Source organism: Aplysia californica, unplaced genomic scaffold (assembly GCF_000002075.1).
Source record: "Aplysia californica isolate F4 #8 unplaced genomic scaffold, AplCal3.0 scaffold00143, whole genome shotgun sequence".
Classification (NCBI taxonomy): Eukaryota; Metazoa; Mollusca; class Gastropoda; order Aplysiida; family Aplysiidae; genus Aplysia; species Aplysia californica.
The window spans coordinates 394,680-419,205 of NW_004797413.1; the positions used below are offsets into that span (position 1 = coordinate 394,680).

A 24,526-nucleotide genomic window follows, 5' to 3' on the forward strand; every position below is an offset into this window, starting at 1 on the left:
CCCCCAACCTTTTCTGCACATAATAGTTCTGCTGCTCTGTATGCCTCCCCTCTCCTGTACAAATAACTAGGAACAAGGGCATTTGGTAAATTTTTACTTTCACTCCCACACTCAGATGCACTGCTACTGAGGGTAAACTGGCTGTATTTTTTGCTGCAGTCGTACACATGTGGCCTTTAAATACGGTCGCAAATGAATTAGATTCTACATGTATTTTCAAGAAAATCTCGAACCTAATTGCAAAACATCAAATTATGGGGAAAAACAGGGGCATGCCTCCCCCCCCCGTAACCCCCTGGATAGGTCCAATGAGTTCATGTTGTCTGGGGAGTGAAAAATATCAACCCATCCGAAATTCAACTTAACTGTTGGGAACTGTAAAGAAGAAGAGGTCCTGGGACCCGAGAAAAAATCAACTTACTGAATATAAACTCTAGCAAGTTCCACAAGTGGAGTTGACTGTAGCATTGTATATTATGTGCACATACATTATACCCGCTCAACACTAACAGCAGACTCTTTTCACTCAACAATCTATGTCATTACCTCAGGGGAAGGACTTCCGTAAGGTGCGACCACCTCAACAAACTCAATAAATAAGAGACCTAACCCTAACCCAGACCAAACCTCTACCCCAAACTCTAACCCTCTAGTCTAGTCTACTGTTTCTTTAGTGGTCGCTCGTTTACTGTGACAGAATTCCTCCCATCTCAGCAGACCCTAGAACATTCAGAATCATTCTTGGCTTCCTGGGAAGCATACACTCTTCATACAGAGCAAAAAGCCAACTAAAATAAAGAGCTCAAACATTAATAAACTAACAAAGATAATTCGTTGTCTATAGCCCAGTCAGGTATCCATCCTCACCTGGGTGAAGTGAGGAAAATTCATGATCATATAAATACAGGGTGATAAAAAAAAACAACCTACAACTTTTTTCCCTAATATCTCGCACAAAATTTGTACTAGAATGTTGTAATTTGGAACTGATATATATAATTCATTCAAAAGGAATTTTTTAGACATAAATTTACAAATAATATAAACTAATTTCCTATATGCAAAATGCACCAATTAAAAAAATCTTGTAAGGAAAGTCATGAAATGATTGGTTTGTTTTTTTCTACTTTCCTTTTATTTTAAAAATCTACTCTTTCCATCATTGTAACCTTTAAATAATATTTCTTTTTCCTACAGAGTTAATTTTTCTTTTAAATTCTGAAATTCCGAGAACCAATGGTCTATATGTCCTGTCCTTCTTTGGACTTGGCACATTTGAACGCGTCGTTTGTAATATTCAGAGGTGGCCAAACACAAAGATCCACTCAACCATGAATATTCAGAGCCAAACACACGGTACACCTTACAGTATGCAGCTGTTTGAGTGTTCCTAGAGACAATAGGGGAGGTTGCCCAAGTACACAGCATTTGTGGAGTTGATATAACCTGAAGGTGAACATGGGCTTTGCCAAGGAACCAAATGTCATATGTTCATGCTTTTCAAACGATTGAGGAATCACGAACACATTAATTACTATCCTCTGATAGTTTCGCGAACAGGAAAATGGTACAGCCGTAAATGAAGATATGACTTGAGAATGCAGACCGTTGAGATGTAGGGGAGTCATTGCTACAGGCATCGTCTACGGACAGACATCTCATATGGGGCTCATCTACTGAAATCTGCACCCTGTTGACATTTAAAGGGGTGCAGATGGTGTGTGTTTGGTAGAGTTGGGTTGGGCTCGCTAAATCAGCGTCCGCGAGTAACGAACTACTCGCGCTTGTGAATAGTAGTTCGCTACTCGCTAAACATCGGACAGAGACAACAGTTCGTTTAGCGAGCGGGTGGACGGGTGGACAAAGAGACTCCATGCATTCGAGCGGGTGGACGGACGTATGGGGAGCGAGTCCTTCTATTGCATACTTCTTACACCCCCCCCCCCCGAAAAAAAAAATCACCCTCCTGGCCCACATTGTTTGTAGCTAGGCGTTCACAGCGGAAATTTCTCTACCCCCCCTCCCAAAAAAAGGCCTTTGGGAATTCGTTAAGCTTTGACTTCCCAATAGTTGGAATGTAAACAGCGTGACCCACGCAAGACGTGAAAGGTTATACACATAGTTAGTACTACGTCACCTGCCTCTCTCACTCCCTGCGGCACCGCTAGTGGCTTGAAACATTAGGCCTAATTAACAAACAATAAATAGACAATGGGTCTAATCTCGCGTTGAGTATCTCGTCTGCTTGAGTTTGTCCGTTCGCCCGCCCGCTCAGTGAATAAAACTGTGGAGCGGACCTAAGAAACGAACTGACTTGAGGCTTGAGGTCCGCAGTCCGCTCGCCGAGAGAGTAAAATTGTGGAGCGGACCCAAAAAACAAACTGTCTTGAGGTTCCCAGTTCGCTCGCATGGCGTCCGTTACCTGTTCGCTCTGACTGAGTCCGCGAGTAACGAACCCGTCCGTCCGCTCGTCCCAACTCTAGTGTTTGGTCTGAAGTGGTCGTCTTGTCTAGGAATTTTTAGTTCTGATTCTCTACAGGTCCTAACTGATGGACCTTTTCCACCCTTGACATCAAAGAAGGCCATAAGGGCACTTAAACAATATTTCCGTGCCTTGTGCGAAACTTACGAACTGAGTTGGTGGAGGGAAATGTTCAATACAAAAAGCCCTCTGCTCTTTACTATTCTTAACCATGATCTCAGCAGACAAAGGAAACTTGAGAAAAACTATCTGCAAACTTCTGACTTCTGTTGGCCTGTTAGACTGCTGTAACCATAGATCTAGATCTAGATCGGGCTTTTTTGAGTATACTATGTGCGTGTTTTTCCCCCCCTGTTGTTTGCTGTTCATGGTGAGAAATGGCCTTCACCCAGCCCATTAAATAAACTAAAACTGAAACTTATCTACTACTGTATGTTAGCACACCTGAGGGGGGGGGGGGGGGGGGTGAGAATAGCGAGACATATATTTTCTATATATAGGGCCATAGGCTTTTCTCACCCCTAACCCCTTCCTAGATAGATCTATCTAAAATAAATATCAGAAAAATTCCTTTTGATTTCCAAAAGTTGTGTACAAATTTGAAATACAGAACTTTAGTGTGGAGGAAATATTAACAAAAAAGTTGAACAGTTTTTTTTATAACCCTGTTAACCTGTTAGATAGAGACATAAAAAGTCAGTGCATGTAGTCATGTAGGGCCTACCGTATGATGGCGCAGACAATAATACACGGGATTTATTTTCTAGGAGGAACTAGAATCTATATATTCTAGATCTAGAGTCTAGGAAGAAAAGAAATACGATAAGAAGACAGCAGTAGAATCTAATTTCTACATCTGATTTCCAGAAGTCTACGGTATCCCGAAGTCTACTTCGCAATCAGTTACAACAGGAGCAGGCTTTAATAAAAAATTATTTTTTTTGCCATTTGATGGTTTTCATTTTCACCAGCAGTCCATCCACTTGACCTGAGCTTGTTGAATCCCTGCCTGATAGAATACTCGGGAAAATACAGTTAAATAGAACCTCCAGCCCCCCCCCCCCCCCCCCCCCCCCCAAAAAAAAACACAAAAAATCCAAGATATTAAATTCACAAACCTTTAAAATTCAAGAACAGTACTGTGAGTGCATGCCACGGACGTCTGATTTATTTACATGCCGCTTCCTACAGCTGACACTGACAGGAGGCCGGGTCAAAACAACGCAAACTGCGCAAACAAAAAACATTACACTTTTTTAAACTTTTGAGACGATGGAGCTCTAACAGAAATTTAAAAAATGTAACCTTTTTTCCAATTTCAAAACTGTTACACTGCTGTCCACATCACCATTTTGCGTAAAGTTAACTTAATGACAATACAAATTTATTGAAAAAAATATGAATTTAGTTTTAAAAGACTTGATACTCATTTTCCATGTTAACCCTGGGTCGGCCTTAGTTTGTTTTTTAATCCACAGTACCATCAATCTTTTTATACAACTGTTGTTTGCAAATGGCGACGCCTTGTAAACAAAGCTTCCGCACTCTATTCAATGCCTGTCTTAGTATGCTGGATAGGTTCCAACAATCGAATTATATTATTGTTCTCATAAAACAAACAATTACAACAAAACAGCTACTGATGTATACCAAAGATGTGTATACTCTCATACTTGCGTGTCTCATACTTCAGGTGGCCGAGTATTCAAAAAAAAAAAAAAAGTAAAAATGATTATAGAATAGAGCCAGAGGATCATTCTCACTCTCAGTGGTCAGTGGCAGTGGTGGAGGGCTTTGGTTTCGTTTGTGTGCTAGCTTTGAATTTGAGTGAGTATGATAACTGACAATAAGAATAAGCGTGGACTTGGTGAATTGGCTCGTTTGTCAGCTGAACTTTGTGATATACTTGACTCGGTGTCAGTTCATGCAGTCTGGACTGCTCACCGATCCCTGTCCCTGTTACTGTTCTCTTTGTTGTTGCAGTAGCAGTACTTTAGAACCATGGCTGGGAATTTCAGTGTTGCATTTGTGGCTAATTGTGTGTGTCGAGATTTTGGAACACAAACTTTTATTACTTTTGAGGATATGAATCTTCTTATTACTGGCATGGTTCCAGAGAAGATTTCAATGGGCGAGAAATCTGGACAAGAGAGACACAATAAGAACATTTTTTATCATCAGGCCACAGATGACAGTGGTATGGACCCTACAACACCAGACAATACTGCGGTTGCTAGGACAATAACAAAGTCCAGCAGATCTGATACTGAAATAGGATTGCCTGAATCTCAATTGATCATAGAGCAGTCGGATATAAAAGCAAAGCACAGATCTGCTGTTGTCAGTGATCAAGAAATTTTGAAAAATGGTCACTGCAGTAATTACAGCCCTAAAATGAGTGATGAGACCACAACGTCCCTGATTATTCCCTGTAATGACGAGTATGGATTGACAAAAGCTGAGAATGATGGTTTTAGGAATTCTGTGAATTCACCACTAAGCAATTTCCGTAGTTTGTCAGAGAAAGTTCAAAGTTCTGACAGAACTAAAGGAATGACAATTTTGAAAAGAAAAACTAAACCTTCAGATACATCTAATATCGATGCTAACGTGAAGGATGGATCTCAGACAAGGCCCCTTTCAACATGTCAGTATTGTTCTAAAAAGTTCTCCAAAAAATACCTTCGGGTTCATATGTGGATTCACGAAAAAGAAAAACAGTTTTCTTGTGATCTGTGTAAAAAGAAATTTCTCAGAGCACGTGAACTGATTTCTCACAAACGCACTCATACTGGAGAACGGCCTTATTCTTGTGCTGTTTGTTCGCAGAAGTTTGTCAGTGCCAGCTCCTTGCGCAGACATGAATTGCTTCACAACAGGGAAAGTGACGAGAGCAGGCAACTGGTTTCATCTTATGGATGTGATATTTGTGGAAAGGTAAAATTTTGAAGGTATCTTTTATTATAGTAACACAAAATAATCAAATAGCACGTTTTCGTCATAGTGTTTGAATCTTTAAGCCTCGCTGAGTGAATTACAATGGCACTGGACAGACTGGCTTGAAAAGCCACAGCCTACCCCAGCCTGTGGGAATGGCAGCTTACAACAGCATTGGGTAATGTGTTTTTAGTTTCGCATATTTACTTTGCTTAGAGGACTGTGGTCCCATCAGGGACATTAGGCTGCCGACAAGAGCTCTCTACAAATCCAGATCCTGGGCCAGTTTCTCCCGCTATCCCCGCATTACCCGACCTCTTTCTTCTGCCATCTCTCGGCGCCATGTGTTTTTGGTTGGCCTTGATTCCTCTTCGCTTGCAGATTCCAGCCCAGGGCTTGCCTGGTGATGCTGGCTGTTGGCTTTCGGGTTCTTAGTCAGTGTGGCTATTACGGTGTTGCTCTGCTTGTGTTTAGCCTTCAAGTACAGACAGCTGGGCCCGTAGAGGACTATGTCAACTAATATGAATTTTGCTGACACGAATCACGCATGGGAAGGACTTCAGGAACAAGTGGCTGCCCAAAAAAAACACAATAAAGAAGAGACCTAACCCTAACCCTAACCTGGACCCTACCCATAACCCTAATCCAAGCCCTAATCCAAACCCTACTGCCCTAACCCATGCCTCAACCTTAACTCTAAACTTTCTGTTCTATACTCTCTCTATTTCATAGTGGTCGCTCGTTACGGAATTCCTTCCCACGCATGTTTCATTTTGATTACTCTTAACCTTCACATGGGATGCGCTCTTCTAAAAATAAAAGTAATTTTTGAAAAGTTTTGATGGTCCCTGATACTGAGACAGATATTTCTTTAGTTGTAATGTAAGTTGCTATTTCATGTGAATTTCAGAAATTCTGAATAATTTGCTGTTTTTTCCTTTTTTTACAGGTGTTTGCACAGAAAGGTAACCTGAATGTCCATTTAAAAACCCACTCAGGAATCAAAGAGCATGCTTGTACACAATGCAGTAGGAGCTTTGTGAGCAGTGGGGACCTCAAGAGGCATCTTCGAGTACATTCTAAAGAAAAGCCTTTCACTTGTATAGAATGTGGCAAGTCCTTCACCGCCAGTAGTTCTCTAGTCTGTCATATGAGGGTGCATACTGGTGAGTTGTCAGAAAATACAATTTTATAATGAAAGGAACCCCATACTCTTGCTTGATACTTGTCTTTAGTTTTACATCAGTATTCTACTTTGCCATGCCTGCTTTATCATTGTCCTGTCTTCCAGACATATATACAGTCAAACCTGTGTAAGACGGCCACCCATTGTCAAGGAGAAAAGTGTCCGTATAAGACAGGTGGCTGTCTTAGGCAGGACTGATCAAGATAAAGGAAACAAACCTTTCCCATCTGAGGCCCCAATCGAAAGTAGCCCCATTGTTGTTGTCTTTGTTGTTGTTATTGTTGTTGGTTTGTATTTCGTTTGTAATTTTTATTTTGTCGCTGATTTTGCACAATGGTGACAATAAAGCGAAATGTATCAGACAAGGAAGACCGAGTGCCATGTTAAAACAAACACATGGGTCGCCACCACTCGGAGAACGAGGGACGCTTCTGTAACAAGTTCATGTTGACGTCCTTTGTTACTTTGTTACAGACTGGGTAAACAGTAACCACTCATCTCACTTACGATTTGTGTATGAGTTCTGGGCGGGGCTTATGGGTTAAGAGGGATCACACGCTTACCTTACCAGCAGCTGAAAATTGGTAGCTATTGGTCAACAGTGGGAGGGGCCTACGCAACATGATGGGTTGGAGGGACTACCTAACAACAACGACAGGTGATTGAATTATGACGGCTCGCCCACAACGCCAGGGGCCAATGCACAATTTATGACAAAGCGTAATGGAGTCACTAAGGTGACCGTCTTAGACAGGTATTATTGCTTAGTATTATAGGGGTTGTGTGTTAAATTATTGTGGCTGCGGCCGCGTTGGACAGGTACCCGTTTTACGCAGTTGAATTATATAGAAAAAACGCAAGGGGGGAAATGGAAAGTGTCCGTTTGTACAGGTGACCGTCTTATAGAGGTGGCCGTCAGGGCAGGTTCGACTGTATATATATATATGTGTCATGATGTGGTGGAATCAGGCGCTCGTCAATTTTTGGGCATGTGAAGTTATTGGTTTCATGTTAAAGTTTGCTCAATTGTCTTATCATGGAAAAAAATACCCATCTTTGTTCAATAAAAGTCAAGATATTTGAGTTTAAAGAAGTTGGGGTCGCCTGGTTTCAAAGGTAGAAATATAGAAAAAATGGCTGCGAAAGTCTGGTTATTTCCGTAGCTTGATAGTCCGTGGAAACTGAAAACGTACATTATTTGTGTCTTTCATTTACGTTTTTCAATAAAATCCACACAGAAATGTGTTCTTAATTGGACAACAATGGTGTTAAGCCAAAAAACAGAAATTTGATAAAAATTGCTGAACTGGCAAAAAAAAAAAGCCAGTTTCTTCAATATCATTATTTTGACGAGCACCTGATTTCATCACGCTGCCTCACATAAATGTGTTTCTCCCAGGTCTGGTAAGTCTATGATTTTGTGTTTAGATGTCCTGATTCTCGTTTTCCTGGAAAACAGTAAAAAAATCCGCTTGATGGTTTTGAATGGCTTTCCTGAAAGGATTCTCTGCTAAATCTCTTGAATAGTTGGCTACTGGTTGTTCAATCTCTTGTGCTACTGATTTTTTTGTAAATGTGACCGTTTTGCCAACATAGTAGGGTTTGGCTTCAGGTCTGGCAGCCACATTCCAATTTTGAAGGTACTCTACACGTTTTTATACTGCCTAAAGTAGTTTCAGTTTTGGTAGGAATTTTGAAATTTGCTCATGTGGCAGCCGAAGCCTACTCTGATCTTATCAATTTTAGGACCACCAGGGGATTTTTAATGTTTGCAACTTGCGCACGGGACTTCTGAGATTTTTTCACCCATGTGTGTGTGTGTGTCTGTGTATGTGTGCATACATGTGCGCACGCGTTCGTTTGTGTATGTGTATGTGTTGCAAGCATTCTCATATGACTTTGTGATGACCTCTCATTGTTGCACATTTGCGTTGGTCTTATGCAACTTGAATCAATGCTTCTCTTTACATAGACCGTCTCCATCTCTCTATCTTCTCTCTCTGTTTATTTCATGCAACAATTACTATCTCAGAAGAGGTTTTCTTAAATAAAGGACATGAAAAACTTTCGTTTCTAAAATAGTTTTGTGACCAAGCATTTTTTTCTGTTTGTTTTCATTTTCATCAAGATGAATTTTTTTCCTCTTTCAGGTGAGAGGCCGTACATTTGCTCCGAGTGTGGTGCTTCTTTTAGTGTACTCAGTCACCTTAAGCAACACAACAAAATACATGAAAGGGGAGACTTATGGCCGAGAAAGAAAAAAACTTTTCAGACCAGAGACAAATCCTTGACCAAGAAAACTCAGAAAGGTAATCCTTCTTTAACCCTATCCGTACGTCGTGGTTTACTATCGTATCCATACGACGCGGGGAACTCTGTGCCACCACATTCAAAGATGAAATTTACTCCTTAATCTGATCTATACGCTTTGCATAGCAGTCTGTCAAAATGGTTTTTTGAGAAATACGGTACTGAAAGTTTCAAAGAGATCTTCGTACTAGAAGTATTTTAAAATGTGAAGAATACAACCCCAGGGGTACAAAATGACCCCAGGGCGTACATGTAGGGTTAACACCTTTCTCAAGCAATGCAATTGCATTTGACTATCCTAGATCATAGCTATGTTTAAATAAGAGAGGCATATAACTCTTTTGGACCTGATGTGGCATAGGATAGGTGCTATACAAGCTGACCAATGCAAAATTTCTGGCACGGTTTGAGTTTGATAATCACAGTTTCGCTCACATCCAAATCATTTGTGTCGTCAGTCAAGTCCTTACCAGAGTCTGTAATGTAATAGTTAGACTCTCCAACATTGTACTCAAATGACATGAGACTGATTCCCACTTGTGGAAGTTTACTTTGCAGAGTGCCTCTGTATTTCTGCTGTTAACTGTATTCCACTCAGATCAGATTGACTCTTGTTTTAGTATTGTTTTAGTAGAGGTTTTACGGTGCTCGCAACTGCATAAGGTCATATGAGTGCCTGAAGATTAGAGGTGTTACAAGAGAGTAACAAACATAAAAAAGAAGGAGGGGAGATAAGGATGATAGATGTTTGATAGGAAAGAAGAAGCAAACCACACCAGAGCACCCGCCAACCACCCACAGATTGACTCTAGTAACAGGTAGGGTCAAAGTATCTAAATCAGGAGTCTCATATCCAAGCTGCTAGAGGTGGAGTCTGGGTAAGTCAAGGCTGCATGAGTATTCCACAAAAAAAAAGGGTTTCAAAAATTATTTAAAATACAAAAAGGACAACTGGTCTAATCTTTCAATATTTATTAACTCAGTTGGACACATGAACTGTTCTTCAAAACATAAGCTTCTGTTACTTACTCCTTGCTTCCAAAGACCTGGCATTGCTTCTTTTTATAACATAGCTCAGCCATATTTTGCTTGAGGGAGGAAGCAAACGATACTCTCAGTATGACTTAAAGATGCTCATCAGTAAATTTGGATCTGTACATTGACCTATTGACTCACTTGAGCCTGAGCTAGTTTTCACCCAACAACCATTGCAGCCTGACAATTTTGGGGTTTTTGAATTGTTTACTATACAAAGACTGAAAGCTATCATAATACAAAAAATGCAACACGTGAAATCATCACCATCATCATCATCATCGTCATCATCATCAATGCCTTTCACCCCTGGCAGGGTATAGGTCACATACAAGCTCCTTCCATTTATCTCTGTCCTGGGCCATCCTTCCAAGTTTGTTCCAAGTGAGCTTCATCTCTCTCATTAAAGAAATGCTCCCACAGAAAAAAAAGCTGCATCTAATTTGTCTGAAAAGTTTTATTTTATAAATATTTTGAAATGGCAGTGTCTGGAGCTTACGCATTTATGGGGGGCCCAATTTAAGATAAAATCATCTATCGCTATGCAGGGGTGACTGACTTAGTTCGTTACAGCTAAAAAAGTATCACACATAACTTTACCAAATTTTTAAGGAAACGAAACAAGTGGGTCGACTGTTTGCTCGCCGCTTCCCTTAGCTTGTAACCGAAAAACACCGGAGATATCGATCAATAAAGGGCATACCATAGTATACTCGGGATTAGACCACCGGGCCAGCAGCGTCTCTGGTAAATACACAGGAATAGGCTCAAGTGAGTTAAAGTTAATGGTGGAGAAGAGCTTTACACTCAAATGATAGTGCTATCAAAAAGGCAAAAATGTGCAAGTGAAGAAAATGTACACGCCATATTAACTCAAAACTTTGATGTCAAAAAGGGGCTGCAAAAAATCATCCTGTGGACCTCAAATGGTCTGCAGGCTGTGAGTTTGAAACCCCTGATCTAAAATGTGTCAGAGGAGAATAAAACGTTTAAGATCAAATGAGGTCAAGTTGTCCGTCAAGGTCACAGTGCAGAGTACTAATATATTGATGCACTTTCAAAAGTTGAACAGTAACCATTAATATTAAACATAATATATGAATATTTCCTCAAAGTATTTCTTTTGCTTCAGTATACTTATTATAGTATATCGCGACCTCAGTGCTTTCTTGTCGTATCTCCTTTTGTTTAACAGTGAAAATGTGACATCTTCTTAAGCTCACTCTTTATAAGGAACTGTTTTGGCTGTTATTAAAAATGGAGATACGACAAGAAAGCCCTAGGGTCGCGATATGATTGTTGAAATGTTTCTATGGCCTCTGTGTCCAATTGTATGCTTGGCTCTGGCTACCTAACTCTACCTTTATCCTTCTGCACACTGAATGCTTGCCCTTGTGTGCAGCAGTCTTAATCTCTCAGCTATGCCCAAGGAGCTCAGGTGCTTGGAACTGATAAGTTCAGAAGGTCACCGCTCAAACGGTTTTATTGCAGCTGTAAAAATCACACCTTCAGGAATAAGGCCTCCAGGACTAACATTATTTTGTGATTTTTCTATTCCTCAGATGACTCAAGAAATGTACAGAGTGAATCTTCAGCACGCAGCTCCCAGCTCGATGTATGTCAAGGACTTTCCAGTCTTACCAATAGGCTGGACCAGTCAGAAAACACAAATTGCTTATATCAGCATCACTCGCAAGATGGACTTCTTTTCTCTGGACCTGATAGTGTCACTAATTACTTTAAGAGCAGTTCTTTGTCTAACTCTCAGGTTGTGAACTTTACCGACCCCAATGCTGTGTGTTCTTCTGGTGACACTATAGCAGTTGTGATTCAGAACTCATTGGAAGCTCACACAGGTCTCATCGACAAAAACTTTGTTGATCAGCAACCTAACACTGATACTGATGATGACATTGGTGGACATATTGTGTCTCTATCATCAAGTACGTTGTGCCACGCAGATGTCAACAGGCATACTGAGATGTCATTTTCTTCCTTTGGTGTGGATGAAATTCAAATACTCTCTTACAGTGGCGGCAGTTTGAATGCTGATGATGTTTCTCGAGTTACATGTGCTCCTGTGGAGGGGAGTATACCCGAGTACATTCCGGATGTGTCATCACAAAAGCTGTAGCAGACTAGAGTAGGATAAATTGTTGTTTTTGTTGCGCATGTATCATTTTAACACATCATTGTGCCAGTAGGAAGTTGATTTGTACTAATTTTCACTATTTACAGGAACTGTGAATAAGTATATTGATTATAAATTATCATATTATTTTTACCTCAGTCCTTATCAAACTGAGGAGAGAGGTGGAGGTGGCCCTGGTTGAAAAACATAAGGGGTCTTTCTTGAAATTTATTTGTTTGGTAGTTTTCCTGGTTTTGTACTGACTCAGCACAATCTTGTCAGTGATGAATATTGAACCAAAGATTCTAGTTTTAAATGAAATAACCTTATGCGTTGTGTCAAAAGGGGTGTCAAACCATTTTCATCTTATACCAAACCAAATGTGTGGCGAGCTGCGAAAACCGTTCGGAAGTCGCTGTGCTTACTTTAGAGCTAGGCCGTCTCAAAGGTCATTTTGGGCTTTCCTATGAAAATTGAGATTTTTGCACCAATTTGTTATTCAACATCTTAACTTTCATCTCTAGAAATATTAAACAATACTTTGGGATGGAAATATGTCAATTTTAATTGTTTTCAGCATCACCCCCAACCGATATGATTAGCAAACACGGCTGATGGTGCTGAAGAGGACTCCGAAAATCCATCTCTTTTTGACCGACTTTTCCGAAAAGTATTTTGAGACAACCCCTACATATCATACATCGTTGGAAAGCTCAGTCTGTGTACTAGCGAATAAAAAGTAGTGCGCATACCTTGAACAAAGGAGCATGGAGTGCGCATCCAGATTAATGCGCCACTATGAATGTTTGTAGTAAAAATCAAGTGCCGAGTTTAAGCACCAATATGTGTCCATAATTGCCACAATTCTTACCTGAAATACACCCTTAAACTAAAAAAAACTACTGGAAAACTGTTAAGAGGCAATAGTTTGTTATTTTATCGAAATAAAGAGTAATAATTTGAAAGAACAGCATCTGAACCCTGACCCGTGCCCAGACCCCGCTCACTTTCAAAATGGCGAGTCCCAGTGGAAAGAGTGTTGAGACACTAGCTCGTCTGTTGAATTTAAACGCTACAGATACAGAAGCTTACCAAGAAGTCTTTGATGCTTATTTTGGTGACAGACAGGAATCGGAAAATGACTCAACTACTGATGAGGAGCAATCCAGTGATGGTAAGTAGTTTAAAATTGTTTTTTAAAGGCTCTTCCCAGTCTTTCTCTGTTTCGACATGATGCTTTGTTTACATTCTCACCCTGACTGTTTAATCATGATAAGTCATGACCACATATCAAAATGTAGATAGATTTAGATATAAGATGACCTCCTGTTCTGTAATAGATTCTGTTAGACCACCTTCAGTTTGTAGGTAAATTCTAAAGTAAGCTAAATCTAGATCTAGATCTAGACTTAAACTCTTCTTGTGTCCCAGACCCCTGAATTTCTGAAACATGTGTGCACCTTTTGTATTGTAATTGTTGATTAGAAACGCTGGCTACATTCTAGATCTAGATCTATAGAGCATTTGATTTTATCTTTTCCTTTAAATGTTAAACTTGTGTCATCTTAATTTATACATTGGCCCACAGGGGTAGATTAGATCAGTTTTCTCAGTGCCAGTAATAATAATAATAAAGTCAAGTAAACTTAACTTCGGTTGAGTGGTTGAGATTGTGCTGTGGACTATAAACCATTTGGCATTATCTTTTCCTTTAAATGTTAAGCTTTGTCATTTTAATTCATCATACATTGGCCTACAAGGGTAGATTAGATCAATTTTTCCAGTATAATAAGTTAAAGTAAACTTTACTCTGGTTGAGTGGTTAAGATTGTCCTACATTCCTACTGCAACTGCAAAATAAGCTGTTCTTAGAGCTAACACAAGTAAATGCTTTTCCCCAGATGACTCGGTCTGTGAAGTTCTGACGACTGAGCTAGACCTGTCAGAAAGGATCGTGCCTCTTGAACGCAAAAGACCCCATCTGTCAGCCATACCAGCACCCCCTTCACCGGACCAACCGAATTTGCACATCGACCCACCTTCCACGTCAACGAAAGGGCCTGTCCCATACCCCTGCTCCTGTAAGTCAACACCGTGTTACTCAAACTTTGATGCAGAAACAATCCAGGACATAAGACACCAGTACATTGCCTTAACAGACAAAGAACTTGACATAGCTGTGTTGTCAAAAATTTCGAGTGGCATTCATTTGGATTCTACTACCCGCAAATCACGAAAGGCAGTTCAAACAGAACGGAAAGCGTCACGGACGGATTACTTGCTCCATGGACACTGTATTTGCCGTGATTTCTTCCTGTACATCCATGACATTGGGCTTGGCAAACTGACAACCCTGATCAAGCATTACAAGGCCTGTGGTGTTGAAGCCCGTGTCCACAAGAGCAAGAAGCGACTTCCCCATAACACCCTGAAGTATGAGGACACCAGGAGGGTAGTTGACTTCATAATAAACTACGCAGAGATCCACGCCATAGAACTGCCAGGTAGAACACCCAGACACTGGATTACGAATGTTAAGTTGCTGCCCACACATTGTACAAAGACACTGGTATATGAATTGTATAAAACATCATCTGAGGAAGCAGGGAACCACTGTGTTCACATCTCAACCTTCAGGAAGCTGTGGAGACAGTTGGTGCCTTTTATTAGGACCATGCCTCCTGCAACAGATCTCTGCTGGACCTGTCAGAGAGGTATGCAGCAAATCCAGCTGTCAGCCAACAAGTCTGATGAGGAGAAAAGACGGTTGATAGACAATTTGAACTCTCATCAGGAGATCGTTCAGAATGAACGGTCATTTTACCAACACAGCTGTGAAATGGTAAAGGCACAACTACCGCCAGCCAGACTACCTGGACCCCATCCATACTGTTCCTTTCAAGGAAAAAATCACATTTCTTTTGACTTCGCACAGCAGACTCACTTTCCAAGTGATCCTCTTCAAGCTGGGCCAATTTATTTCAAGACCCCCCGGAAGTGTGGCCTTTTTGGGATAAATAATGAGGCGCTGGGAAAACAGGTGAACATTCTAGTTGATGAGGCTCACAACACGGGGAAAGGTGCCAACACAGTTGTGTCTTATCTTCATTTCTATCTAGAAAACTTCAGCCTTGGTGAGACAGAACTTCTTTTGCACGCAGACAATTGTGCCGGACAAAACAAAAATTCTGTTATGATTTGGTACCTCATGTGGCGATGTGGCACCGCTCGAAATAGGAATATTTGCCTAAGCTTTCTGATTGCGGGTCATACAAAGTTTAGCCCAGACGGTGGATTTGGCCTCATAAAAAGAAAATTAAAGGTAACAAAGGTTGATTGTTTGCAAGATCTAGTCAAAGTTGTAGATGCTTCGGCTGCTATGAACAAGGCCATTCTAGTGGGTACAGAAAATGGAGTATCTCAACTTCCCACCTATGACTGGACGACTTTTCTTTCAAAGTATTTTAGTAAGGTGAAAGGAATAAAAACCCTTCAACATTTTTCTTTCGACAACTCAGGAGTCATCACAGTGAAAAAACACAGCAATGCCCCTGAAACAGCCCAGGCCCTACAGAAAGCAGCTCTCCCTGGGCCGGGTGTTCTGCCGCCAGTAATACCGTCACCTGGGCTCAGCCTCAAACGCCAGCAATATCTCTTCAAAGAGATTCGTCAGTTCGTTTCCCCTCACTGTCAGGATGTTGTAACACCAGAGCCAACAGCAGTACCTGAAGACAGTGGCAGTGACTCCTCTGACAGTGAATATGAAATGCCAGCCAAAGTGACAAAAACTGTAGCAGGACCAGGCAAAGCCATCCGAGGTCGAGGTCGGGGACGCGGCCGCCGAGCCAAAACGGAGTAATCTATGAAACATCAATAATGTGGATATAAATACATCAACACCAGCTACAAAGGTAAGAAAACCTATTACATTTTGTCTACGAGTATGTTGTTGTGGTTACTGTAATAGTATATGTTGTGTTTTGTCCCTTTTGTTGAGCTCATATCAGCCAAAAACATTGCTCAAACTTTTAAAGCCGTTTTTCTCTTTTCGGATTTTCCCTGCCTTGCGTGATAAAAACTGCAATATCTCGGAAACTATAATAGATAAAACCCTCCAAATAAAAAGCGAAATACTCAGGGGAAGCTGTAGAATAATATTAGGTAGAAATCTCAATTTTCATATTTGGACCCATGTGAATGGTTTTTGCAGCTCCCCACACAAATTACATGGTTAAGTCCCTTCATTGATGTTTTTTTAAAAAGTGCAGGCAGGGGCAAGAGTGTCCAAGTCCCAAAGCAGGAGAAAATTTTGTGAAATCGGTTGAAATACCCAAGTTTTCAAAAGTGAGACTAAATCTGACACTCGCATATTATGTCACCCAAGGGAATTTCATGAAACAAATTAGATCTATATCAATTGCTTCCAACTGGGCTGACAACTTTAATTTTCAAGATGGGCAGCTTTGTTTTTATCAATTAATTGTCAACTCATCGCGGGCCACATTGGTTGATTACTGGCTTGACTGCACACCAGACTGAAACTGCTTGCGGGCTGGATCTGGCCTGTGGGCTGCAATTAGCCTATGCTTGGTTCAGTTGGATCCCTCTCACTCTCAGTCTCAAGTCATTGAAAATGTATGAAGCAATTATACTGATGATCTGCATTCTGTGATACAGAGTGCAGTGTAGTCTCTTTAGAAAGCATGTACCAAAGTCTTTCAAAATGTTATGTTCAAATATACATAATTTAGGCATTCTCCAGCATGACATTTATTGTTGTTTGATTTTTATAAATTCATGTATGAATGTAACTGTTTTTGGTACAACAGCATCCCTATCTTTTTGTCTCTTGCCAGTCATCTGTCTGGGATGCTGTATCTGTTTCAGCCCAGGTCCACCACAAGATCTATTGTATCAATGGGGGTGGAAAACATTTACAACCAACCTATCTACATGACTCAAATGACTTATTGTGAGAATGTGCTTCCCTTGAATGCATTGAATGAACAGGTCAAGTTACTCCAGTATGAGGTTTTCGGGTGGGAGTGGGGGTAGGAGTAGGAGTGAAAGAAGTAGCAGATAGATACTTTGCGCGCCAGCAGGAGGTATAACCCCTGCAATAGTTTTTCCTTCAAATTAGTCTTCTGATGATCTATTCATCTGCGGAGGAGACTTTTTCTGAAGCTAAACAGAAAAATAAAGATTAAGATGAGTTATGGCTTTTGCTATGGCCAATGAGATCAATTGTGCCACAGCAGAATTTGCCATTTTGTGAGCATTTGAGAGCTTCATTTCCCCTTGTGGATGTGCGCATCTTGCAGGCTTCTTTCTTGGCTTCAGCATTTCTAATTTGTGAAGCCCCATATGATTTGCTTTCCTGTGTGATTGCTGCACTCCAATTGGGTTTGTCAGGAATAAGGCTTTTCCATGTCAAAGGATTTTAATGTTGAAGTGCTTCGGAGACATTTTTGTGGATGGTTGGCAGGCACTCAAGTGTGGTTTGCTTCTTCTTTTCTATCACATGATCGTCTTTATCTCTCCTGCTTTTTTTCTTTGAATGCTTCTCTCCATGGTGTAGAGGTTAAGTGCTTTGCTGACCATGGGTGGTTGGCGGGTGCTCTGGTGTGGTTTGCTTCTTCTTTCCTATCAAACATCTATCGTCTTTATCTCCCCTCCTTCTTTTTTGTGTTTGTTACTCTCTTGTAAAACCTCTAGTCTTCGGCACTTAAATGACCTTATTGTGTTGCAAGTGCCGTAAAACACACACAAAAAAAGCTTTGCTGACTCACGCTTGGAGACTCAAGTTCGATTTTTAAATAAGGAGAAACTTTAATGGGTATCTTGGTCTTTCTGCTGAGATGTTGCATCCCTCTCAGCCCGGGTTGGCAGGGTTGAAGCTCACCTCCGAAATGATCCAAGTTGTGTCGATGGGGGTGTAAAACTTCTACCATTACATTTAACATTACTCTCTTAGACTCTCTAGTGATAAAACCTTCAGTCTTGTGCACTTATTTTAAGATCTATTTGTGTTTGCAAGTGCCGTAAAACTGTTACTGAAAGTAAACTAAAGAGACATTTCCTAGGTGTCTTTGTGCGCTTTTTTGGTGCACCAACCTTACGCTTCCCTGAGGACGACCCAGAATGGAAACTGCTTTTAGGATTCTAACATCAGGCATTCATAGGACATGGCTAACCCTATGAAGTTGAATCCTGAAAAACGCTTGTAGTGGCAGAATAACACGTGAATAAGCTTGCCCAGATGGTGGGTGGTTGACTGGCGCTCTGATGTGGTTTGCTCCTTCTTTCCTATCAAACCTCTAGATCATTCTTATCTCTCCTTAAGTTAAATAAAGCCTTCTTTTCTATGTTCTTTACTCTCTAGTAGTAACACCTCTAATCTTCAGCACTTGTATATGACCTGTTTGTATTGCAAGTACCATAAAACTCGTATTAAAAAGACCAAACACAACCCCCTTCCAAAAAAACTTTGCGCCCAGATGTACCATTGATAAATTTTAAGTTAGAATCTGGTTGCCTTGTTTCTTTCCTTTTTCTTTTTTGTTTACTCAGACTGACCATTTGACAGAGTGCTCTGCTTCTGAAATGATCTATTTGGGTCTATCGAGGTTTAAACTCAAACAAAGACAGAAAGGAAAAAGAAATCTCCCTGTTACGCACTGGTGTAACATTGTGTATTTGGTATTCGTTTTAAGTATATTTGTGTATTTTAATTATGTATTATGTATGTATGTGTGTTTTACATTGCAACCAAAAATTTTTCTTTGGGATGAATAAAGTATAATTAATTGTAATGTAATGCAATATTTTGTATGCGTTTTATCTCTTTCCTTGAGGAATTCATAATATTTTCAGATGTTAGAACTGTGATGTCAAGTGGTTAGGCTACTTGACTCAAAATTGTGTGTTTGTGGATTCAGGGGCTCAAGGCTCAATTTGGTCTGACATACAATGTAGGCTACTGTTCTTGGGACAAACACTTTACAATTTTCCTGACTTCACCTAAACGTGAATTGGTGTCCAGCCATAGACAGCCAAATAATGAAATATGTCAATATGACAGTGTTTTTACACCACTAAAATGTCAGATAGTATCAAACGCTTCCGAGGAAGATGATATTTTTTTCTAATTGCTTTCAGGTCTGCTGATATTGTGAAGCACACATATATATATAGCTTCCTGTTAATTGGGATTTTTGACAATGCAAATGCTATTTGTTTATTATTGTTATTATGACTATGATGTCACATCTCTGTTGAAGAAGAGGAAGCTAGAGACATTACCCTGCAATCAGCTGTATCTTTAGTTAGAAAGTCTTTCCCAACCATACACAGAAAAATGATAGAAAGGCTCAATATATAATTTATGCTTAACTTTTACAGACATAGTTTAAATTGCACAGCTAGGTGGGGAAGCCTTTTGCCGAGTTTCAAGCCCTTGCTCATGGCCCTAAAAAGTGGTGCGGTCTGGTACACAGACCATCAAAGTGGCATCTTGCAGACTCTGCCAAGGATGAAGGTGCAAGGAGAAAGCCAAAATGACACATGATCAACTCATAAGTTAAGTGCACAATGAGAAAAATGACAAAAAAAGGAAGCTTGATTCTAGTTCAACATTTGCCTTTTATTCATTATTGAATTCTCGTTTCATCAACCGAATGCTTTTAGTGTCATTTTCTGGTAGAAAGTCCAACTTGGTGGGTGTACAGGATTGAAAATGTACTCAGTGACTGACCCTTGCTCATATGTCTTATGAGCGTGAAGTACAACAAATAGTCTCAAGTAACAAGAAATAGTTGCAGATTACCAGTTGCCAAGTCGGCTAATTCTCTTCTTTTGTACTTGTTCAAGCCAGTGGGGTTGCCCTCTAATCATTAACACCGGAGTCGCAGAGTGAATAGTCTGCTGTCTGTTTTTATCTCTCTCTCTCTCTCCCGAAGGTGTTACAGTTCATGGCATAGTTTTGCTTCACAACTTTGCACGGACACGTAAAACAAAACATCTTACCCACTGACATGAGTGCTATCTACTGGACACTTACACGAGCACAGGCTAAAAAGAATTGACGATTGAGATTACAAAAACATAATAACAAAAAATCAATGAGATTGTCGGCTCTTTCAAGGCTCTAGTTTGTTTCAAATTGAAGTGAAATGGAGCCCCATTGGGTATTCCAAGATATGATTGATGTTCTATAACTAATTCAGTACTAGAGCGTGCTTGGAAAATTTCACGCTATGTATTTTTTTTTCTCCATTTCTAGTTTCAGTAAATGAATTACTCTTTCTTTGTTGTGAGGAAGGAGGAAAAGCTCCCCACAAAAGCATCTAAATAAATTCATGTACATGTAGTATAATGATATCTTTTTGAATTTGAGTGGGAGCAGGAGGGGGGAGTTGAGAAAGTATTTGAAAGAGTCGACGCTCATATAACTGCCAATAAATGAATGCCATTGTGTGTGTGAATCTCAAACAAAATCAAATTAAAAAAAAAAAAATATGAGGAATCCCCAGTTGATGCGAAAATAACAGAAATCATGATACTAGTGGAGGAACCGGTATAACAACGGTTATCGTATCCAGATGGACACCCACAACGTAACTTAGAACCAACAAAGGGAGAGATCGGGAAATGAGTAAAGTAAAAGTTGTCAAAATGAAATCACATATGAAAACATTATGATTGTATCCCTACGGCTGCTGAAAATGGGTTAAAATTTGTTCCGTTATCACAGTCTCTTGCTCCTCAAATCTTTTAATAAAACAATCTTTATTTCCAACAACAAAAAATAAAAGGGCCACGTCTCAGTGGTTTATGTTGAAAAGCTCAGGTAGGGGTAACATACTCTGTGCTAGTTTTGAATGAAGTAAAATGTTCAAATTGAACTACTCAAAAAATTTAGGAGAAATGTTATGTGGAATGAAAAGGAAACGATAAATATAGGACAAACACGATAGTTGCAGAGGAATGAATTATTTCATGATGTGGATTTGTGTACTTATTATTTTTGAGTAAACACATTTGTTTCTATGTAGTTCTCTCTATGTGTGTGTTGTGTGTGTGTGTGTGTGTGTGTGTGTGTGTGTGTGTGTGTGTGTGTGTGTGTGTGTGTGTGTGTGTGTGTGTGAACTGGAATACTTGACACGTAATTTTTTACTGTTATAAAACGCGCCCATCTAACTAACCCCTCTTCAGGGAACAGGTCTTCAATAAAAACATTTTTTTTTAAATTGAAAAGGTCTGAGAACAGCAGGGTGCTTTACTTAGTACCGTAACAACACTTTGGTTTATGTCAAAATCCTTTTAGGAGAATGTGGACAGTGACAGGGATTAACACATAGTGGAATATCATATTGCTGTATAGGTGAGCACACGCTGAACCCATGTGCTATAATATACACAATAGAAGAACGATACATCTTGAGCTGGGTAATCACTCTCCACATGGGGCGAATAGGGCTGGCGGTGGGAAAATACGATGGGGGGAAAAGAGATAAACAGAACAGAATAACTTCATGAGAGTGTAGTATGACCTTGTCAAATGATACAGAGAACACTTATTATATTATGACTATTTATGACAGTTCAATACTGAAAGTAATGTTTACCATAACTGTAACTGTAATAATAATAATGACGATGATAATAATAATAATAATAATAATAATATAATAATAATAATACATAATAATAAAAATAATAATATTGATAATAATGATAATAGTGATAATAATGATAATAATATAACAAAGGGGTAATAATAATCATAATAACGATGATAATATGTATAAACAATAATAATGATGTTGATTTAGATTCAAAATTTAACACGATTACTTTCAGCCTTTGTTCTTTCATGATGTCAGTATGCGCTTAAGTCTCAGAAGGGGGCTAAAAATTGAATGTTTTCCATTCCAGAAAGTTCACGTGTTCTGTCCACGAGCTTTGTTTTCAGACAAGACCCAAGGATTTGGTACGTTTCTTTATAATGTATTTGAACAAATAACTTCTAACCATATTCTTAAATCTAAAAAAATAAACCAAAAGTAATCATGATACTAGTGTCAACATAACAATTAAAAATGATAAAAGCGATTGTGAAATATAATCTATTGCACTGGCAGTAGAAGAAAGAAAACATGGTAATGAAAACACAGTGTTCAGTGAAACAAATTGTGAAAACAGCTTGAAAAAAAAAGTCGTTTGTGACTATGTTTTGGAAAAGTAGATCTAGATTCTACATGTAAAGTGTTAGGAGTAAAAAAAATGTGTCAACAGTATATGTGCCTCCATATACTGATGTTGAGTTTTGTAAATGAACAGGACCTGCACGTTGCATTTACACAAAACACACCCCAATTTATGCGCTATAAGTACAAAGTAGAGCATTTTGGTCCCAAAGCCCCACTCCCCCACCCCTCTTTTCTCTGAACCCACCCACTCAACAATTAAAAACAATGGAATGAACTTCCTAATCGGCTTAAAGTTTACAACTGATAAATTAAAAACAAAATGTGTTGCTATTTTTACCATGAATTGAAATAAAGGTAAAAATTCAAAGTTGTTCAACCCCCCATAGTTTACTGGTGCAATGAAAGGGTTGAACCTGCGCATATTTATTGCTGACACAGAGCCGTGAACACACTCGCATGCACACCCATAGTCATACACACAAAGTTGAATCTTGTGCGGTATCTGTAATTTCATTTTTACAGGATGGGGGGAGAAAGTAATTTGGATTTGAGGAAATGTGAATGATAATAAATTCTGCACAACCATTGATGTGAATGCGTTCAGGATTTGTTTACTGTAGAAAAAAAGTTGTTACTTCTAATTAATATCACAAATCTAACTGCGAAAAGTATTTGACCTGTTTGAACAAGTGATTGTAGCGTCAGGACAAAAATGTTGTTGAATAGAATTTGAAAAAAAAGTAAAAACCGAATCAAACCAACTGGCTTTTGAAGTGTAAACAAAGAATCACCAACACGAACAAAATTACATGTGAACTTCATGTACATGAAAGGTGTAGAAACAGTGTAACATCCACTTCAAAATAATGTGACGCCATCAGCTCTACGAGCGAGGGGCTGGAGGAGTAGCAAGTTGACAAGATGGCGCACGGCTCACAGGAAACGGAAGTTAGCCACTTGTCTGCTTTGCATCGCCTCGCAGTCAGATGAGGAGTTTTCACTCATCGATGACGCCACTCTCGTGGGCACGGCGGACAAGGTATAGCTTTTCTTGTTTGTCTTTGTCTGAAAGAAAATAATACCAATTCAAGTACACAGACGATTTTACGCGCTTAACAATCATTTTTTAAAAAATCAACGGAGATAAAAAGTTTTAGAGCAGTCATGAAAACCCAGACTTCTTCTGTCTACAACAAAATATATTATACATATTATATATATATAATATTGTAAACTGATAAGACATTTTGTTATAGTCTATTATTTTAAGTCTTAAGTGTTTTTTAACATCCTACAAGACACATATGATAATTCCCAGAATGGCGCGACTGAACATCACGACACTACTTACTTAAATCAACTTCCAAACAGAAATTGGAGATACTCGATGAGCTAAATTTCCTTTTTGTGGAATCGAGGTGTTGCACGGTATGGTATGAGTTCAAGACATTTCTTACACTACAAGCTTATTTAAGAGGTGGGACCTCCTATTTAACCCTATCCGTACGCCCTGGGGCCATTTTGTACCCCCGGGGTTGTATTCTTCACATTTTAGAATACTTGACTTATAGTACGAAGATATCTTTGAAACGTTCAGTATTTATAAAAAAAATCATTTTGACAGACTTCTATGCAAAGCTTAAGGATCGGATTAACGAGTAAATATCCTCTTTGGAAAGTGGTGGCACAGAGTTCCCCACGTCGTATGGATACGATAGTAAAACATGACGTATGGATAGGGTTAAACATCCATCTCAGAGAGGACTAATCTGTAGATGGAGAGCTTTGAAAACTTCCCCAACAATCCAATTTAAAAAAGACGTCACAATTTGGATTAAACCGGGTCATCGGCATCATAGTATAGCCCAGCATGATACCTACTGGCATAATAAAGGCGCGCTCTCTAGTAGGCCTCAAACGTTATTATCTCTCTATCGTTTCTGCCTTTTCTTTCTCTGTTTCCTCACCACAAAACCATCGCTACTGTGTTGATACATGTATTATTTTTAAAAATATATCAATGTCAAACAAGCTTATATACAAATCCTCAAAGGGTGGCTCTCAAGCCCCCTCCAAAAAAGGAATATGCAGAATATAAACCTTTACAAAACAACAACAAAAAAGATCATTAATATGTTAAACCTGAAACAATTAAACATAAAATGAACCTTCCCCCGGACTATAAAGGCTTCCAATCTCTCTCTCTCTCTCTCTCTCTCTCTCTCCCCCTCCCC

General features: G+C 39.5%; 4 protein-coding genes across 4 annotated transcripts in view; 2 read left to right on the plus strand and 2 right to left on the minus strand.

Moving 5' to 3' along the window:
- The window catches only part of LOC101854251 (retinol dehydrogenase 14), a 5,806-nt gene extending 2,016 nt beyond the window's left edge, over positions 1-3,790 (minus strand). Inside the window, exon 1 of the mRNA XM_005096955.3 lies at positions 3,601-3,790. The gene's annotated coding sequence lies outside the window, so the exon portion shown is untranslated. The remainder of the gene's footprint in view (positions 1-3,600) is intronic.
- A 143-nt stretch (positions 3,791-3,933) lies between these two features.
- LOC101854494 (zinc finger protein 544) lies at positions 3,934-13,957 on the plus strand. The gene is made up of 4 exons (XM_005096956.3): positions 3,934-5,419; positions 6,369-6,585; positions 8,756-8,914; positions 11,513-13,957. The coding sequence occupies exons 1-4, from the start codon at positions 4,484-4,486 to the stop codon at positions 12,082-12,084; spliced, it is 1,884 nt and encodes a 627-aa protein (XP_005097013.1). The 5' UTR covers positions 3,934-4,483; the 3' UTR covers positions 12,085-13,957.
- LOC118477573 lies at positions 13,096-16,037 on the plus strand. The gene is made up of 2 exons (XM_035969386.1): positions 13,096-13,255; positions 13,944-16,037. Exons 1-2 carry the CDS (start codon positions 13,096-13,098, stop codon positions 15,938-15,940), a joined length of 2,157 nt encoding a protein of 718 aa, XP_035825279.1. The 3' UTR covers positions 15,941-16,037.
- Positions 16,038-23,289: 7,252 nt separating this feature from the next.
- PC2 (prohormone convertase) overlaps positions 23,290-24,526 on the minus strand; it is a gene marked incomplete at its 5' end in the record, with an annotated part of 77,431 nt that continues 76,194 nt past the window's right edge. The window contains 1 exon segment of the mRNA NM_001204470.1: positions 23,290-23,355. Within this exon segment, the coding sequence (NP_001191399.1) occupies positions 23,290-23,355 (66 nt within the window).

Bases quoted from the DNA above. Each gene is read 5' to 3' on its own strand.
- LOC101854494 (XM_005096956.3), top strand. From the start codon at position 4,484: ATGGCTGGGAATTTCAGTGTTGCATTTGTGGCTAATTGTGTGTGTCGA. The intron at 5,420-6,368 runs GTAAAATTTTGA...CTTTTTTTACAG, and splicing joins GATGTGATATTTGTGGAAAG to GTGTTTGCACAGAAAGGTAA. The intron at 6,586-8,755 runs GTGAGTTGTCAG...TTCCTCTTTCAG, and splicing joins TCATATGAGGGTGCATACTG to GTGAGAGGCCGTACATTTGC.
- LOC118477573 (XM_035969386.1), top strand. From the start codon at position 13,096: ATGGCGAGTCCCAGTGGAAAGAGTGTTGAGACACTAGCTCGTCTGTTG. The intron at 13,256-13,943 runs GTAAGTAGTTTA...CTGCAAAATAAG, and splicing joins TGAGGAGCAATCCAGTGATG to CTGTTCTTAGAGCTAACACA.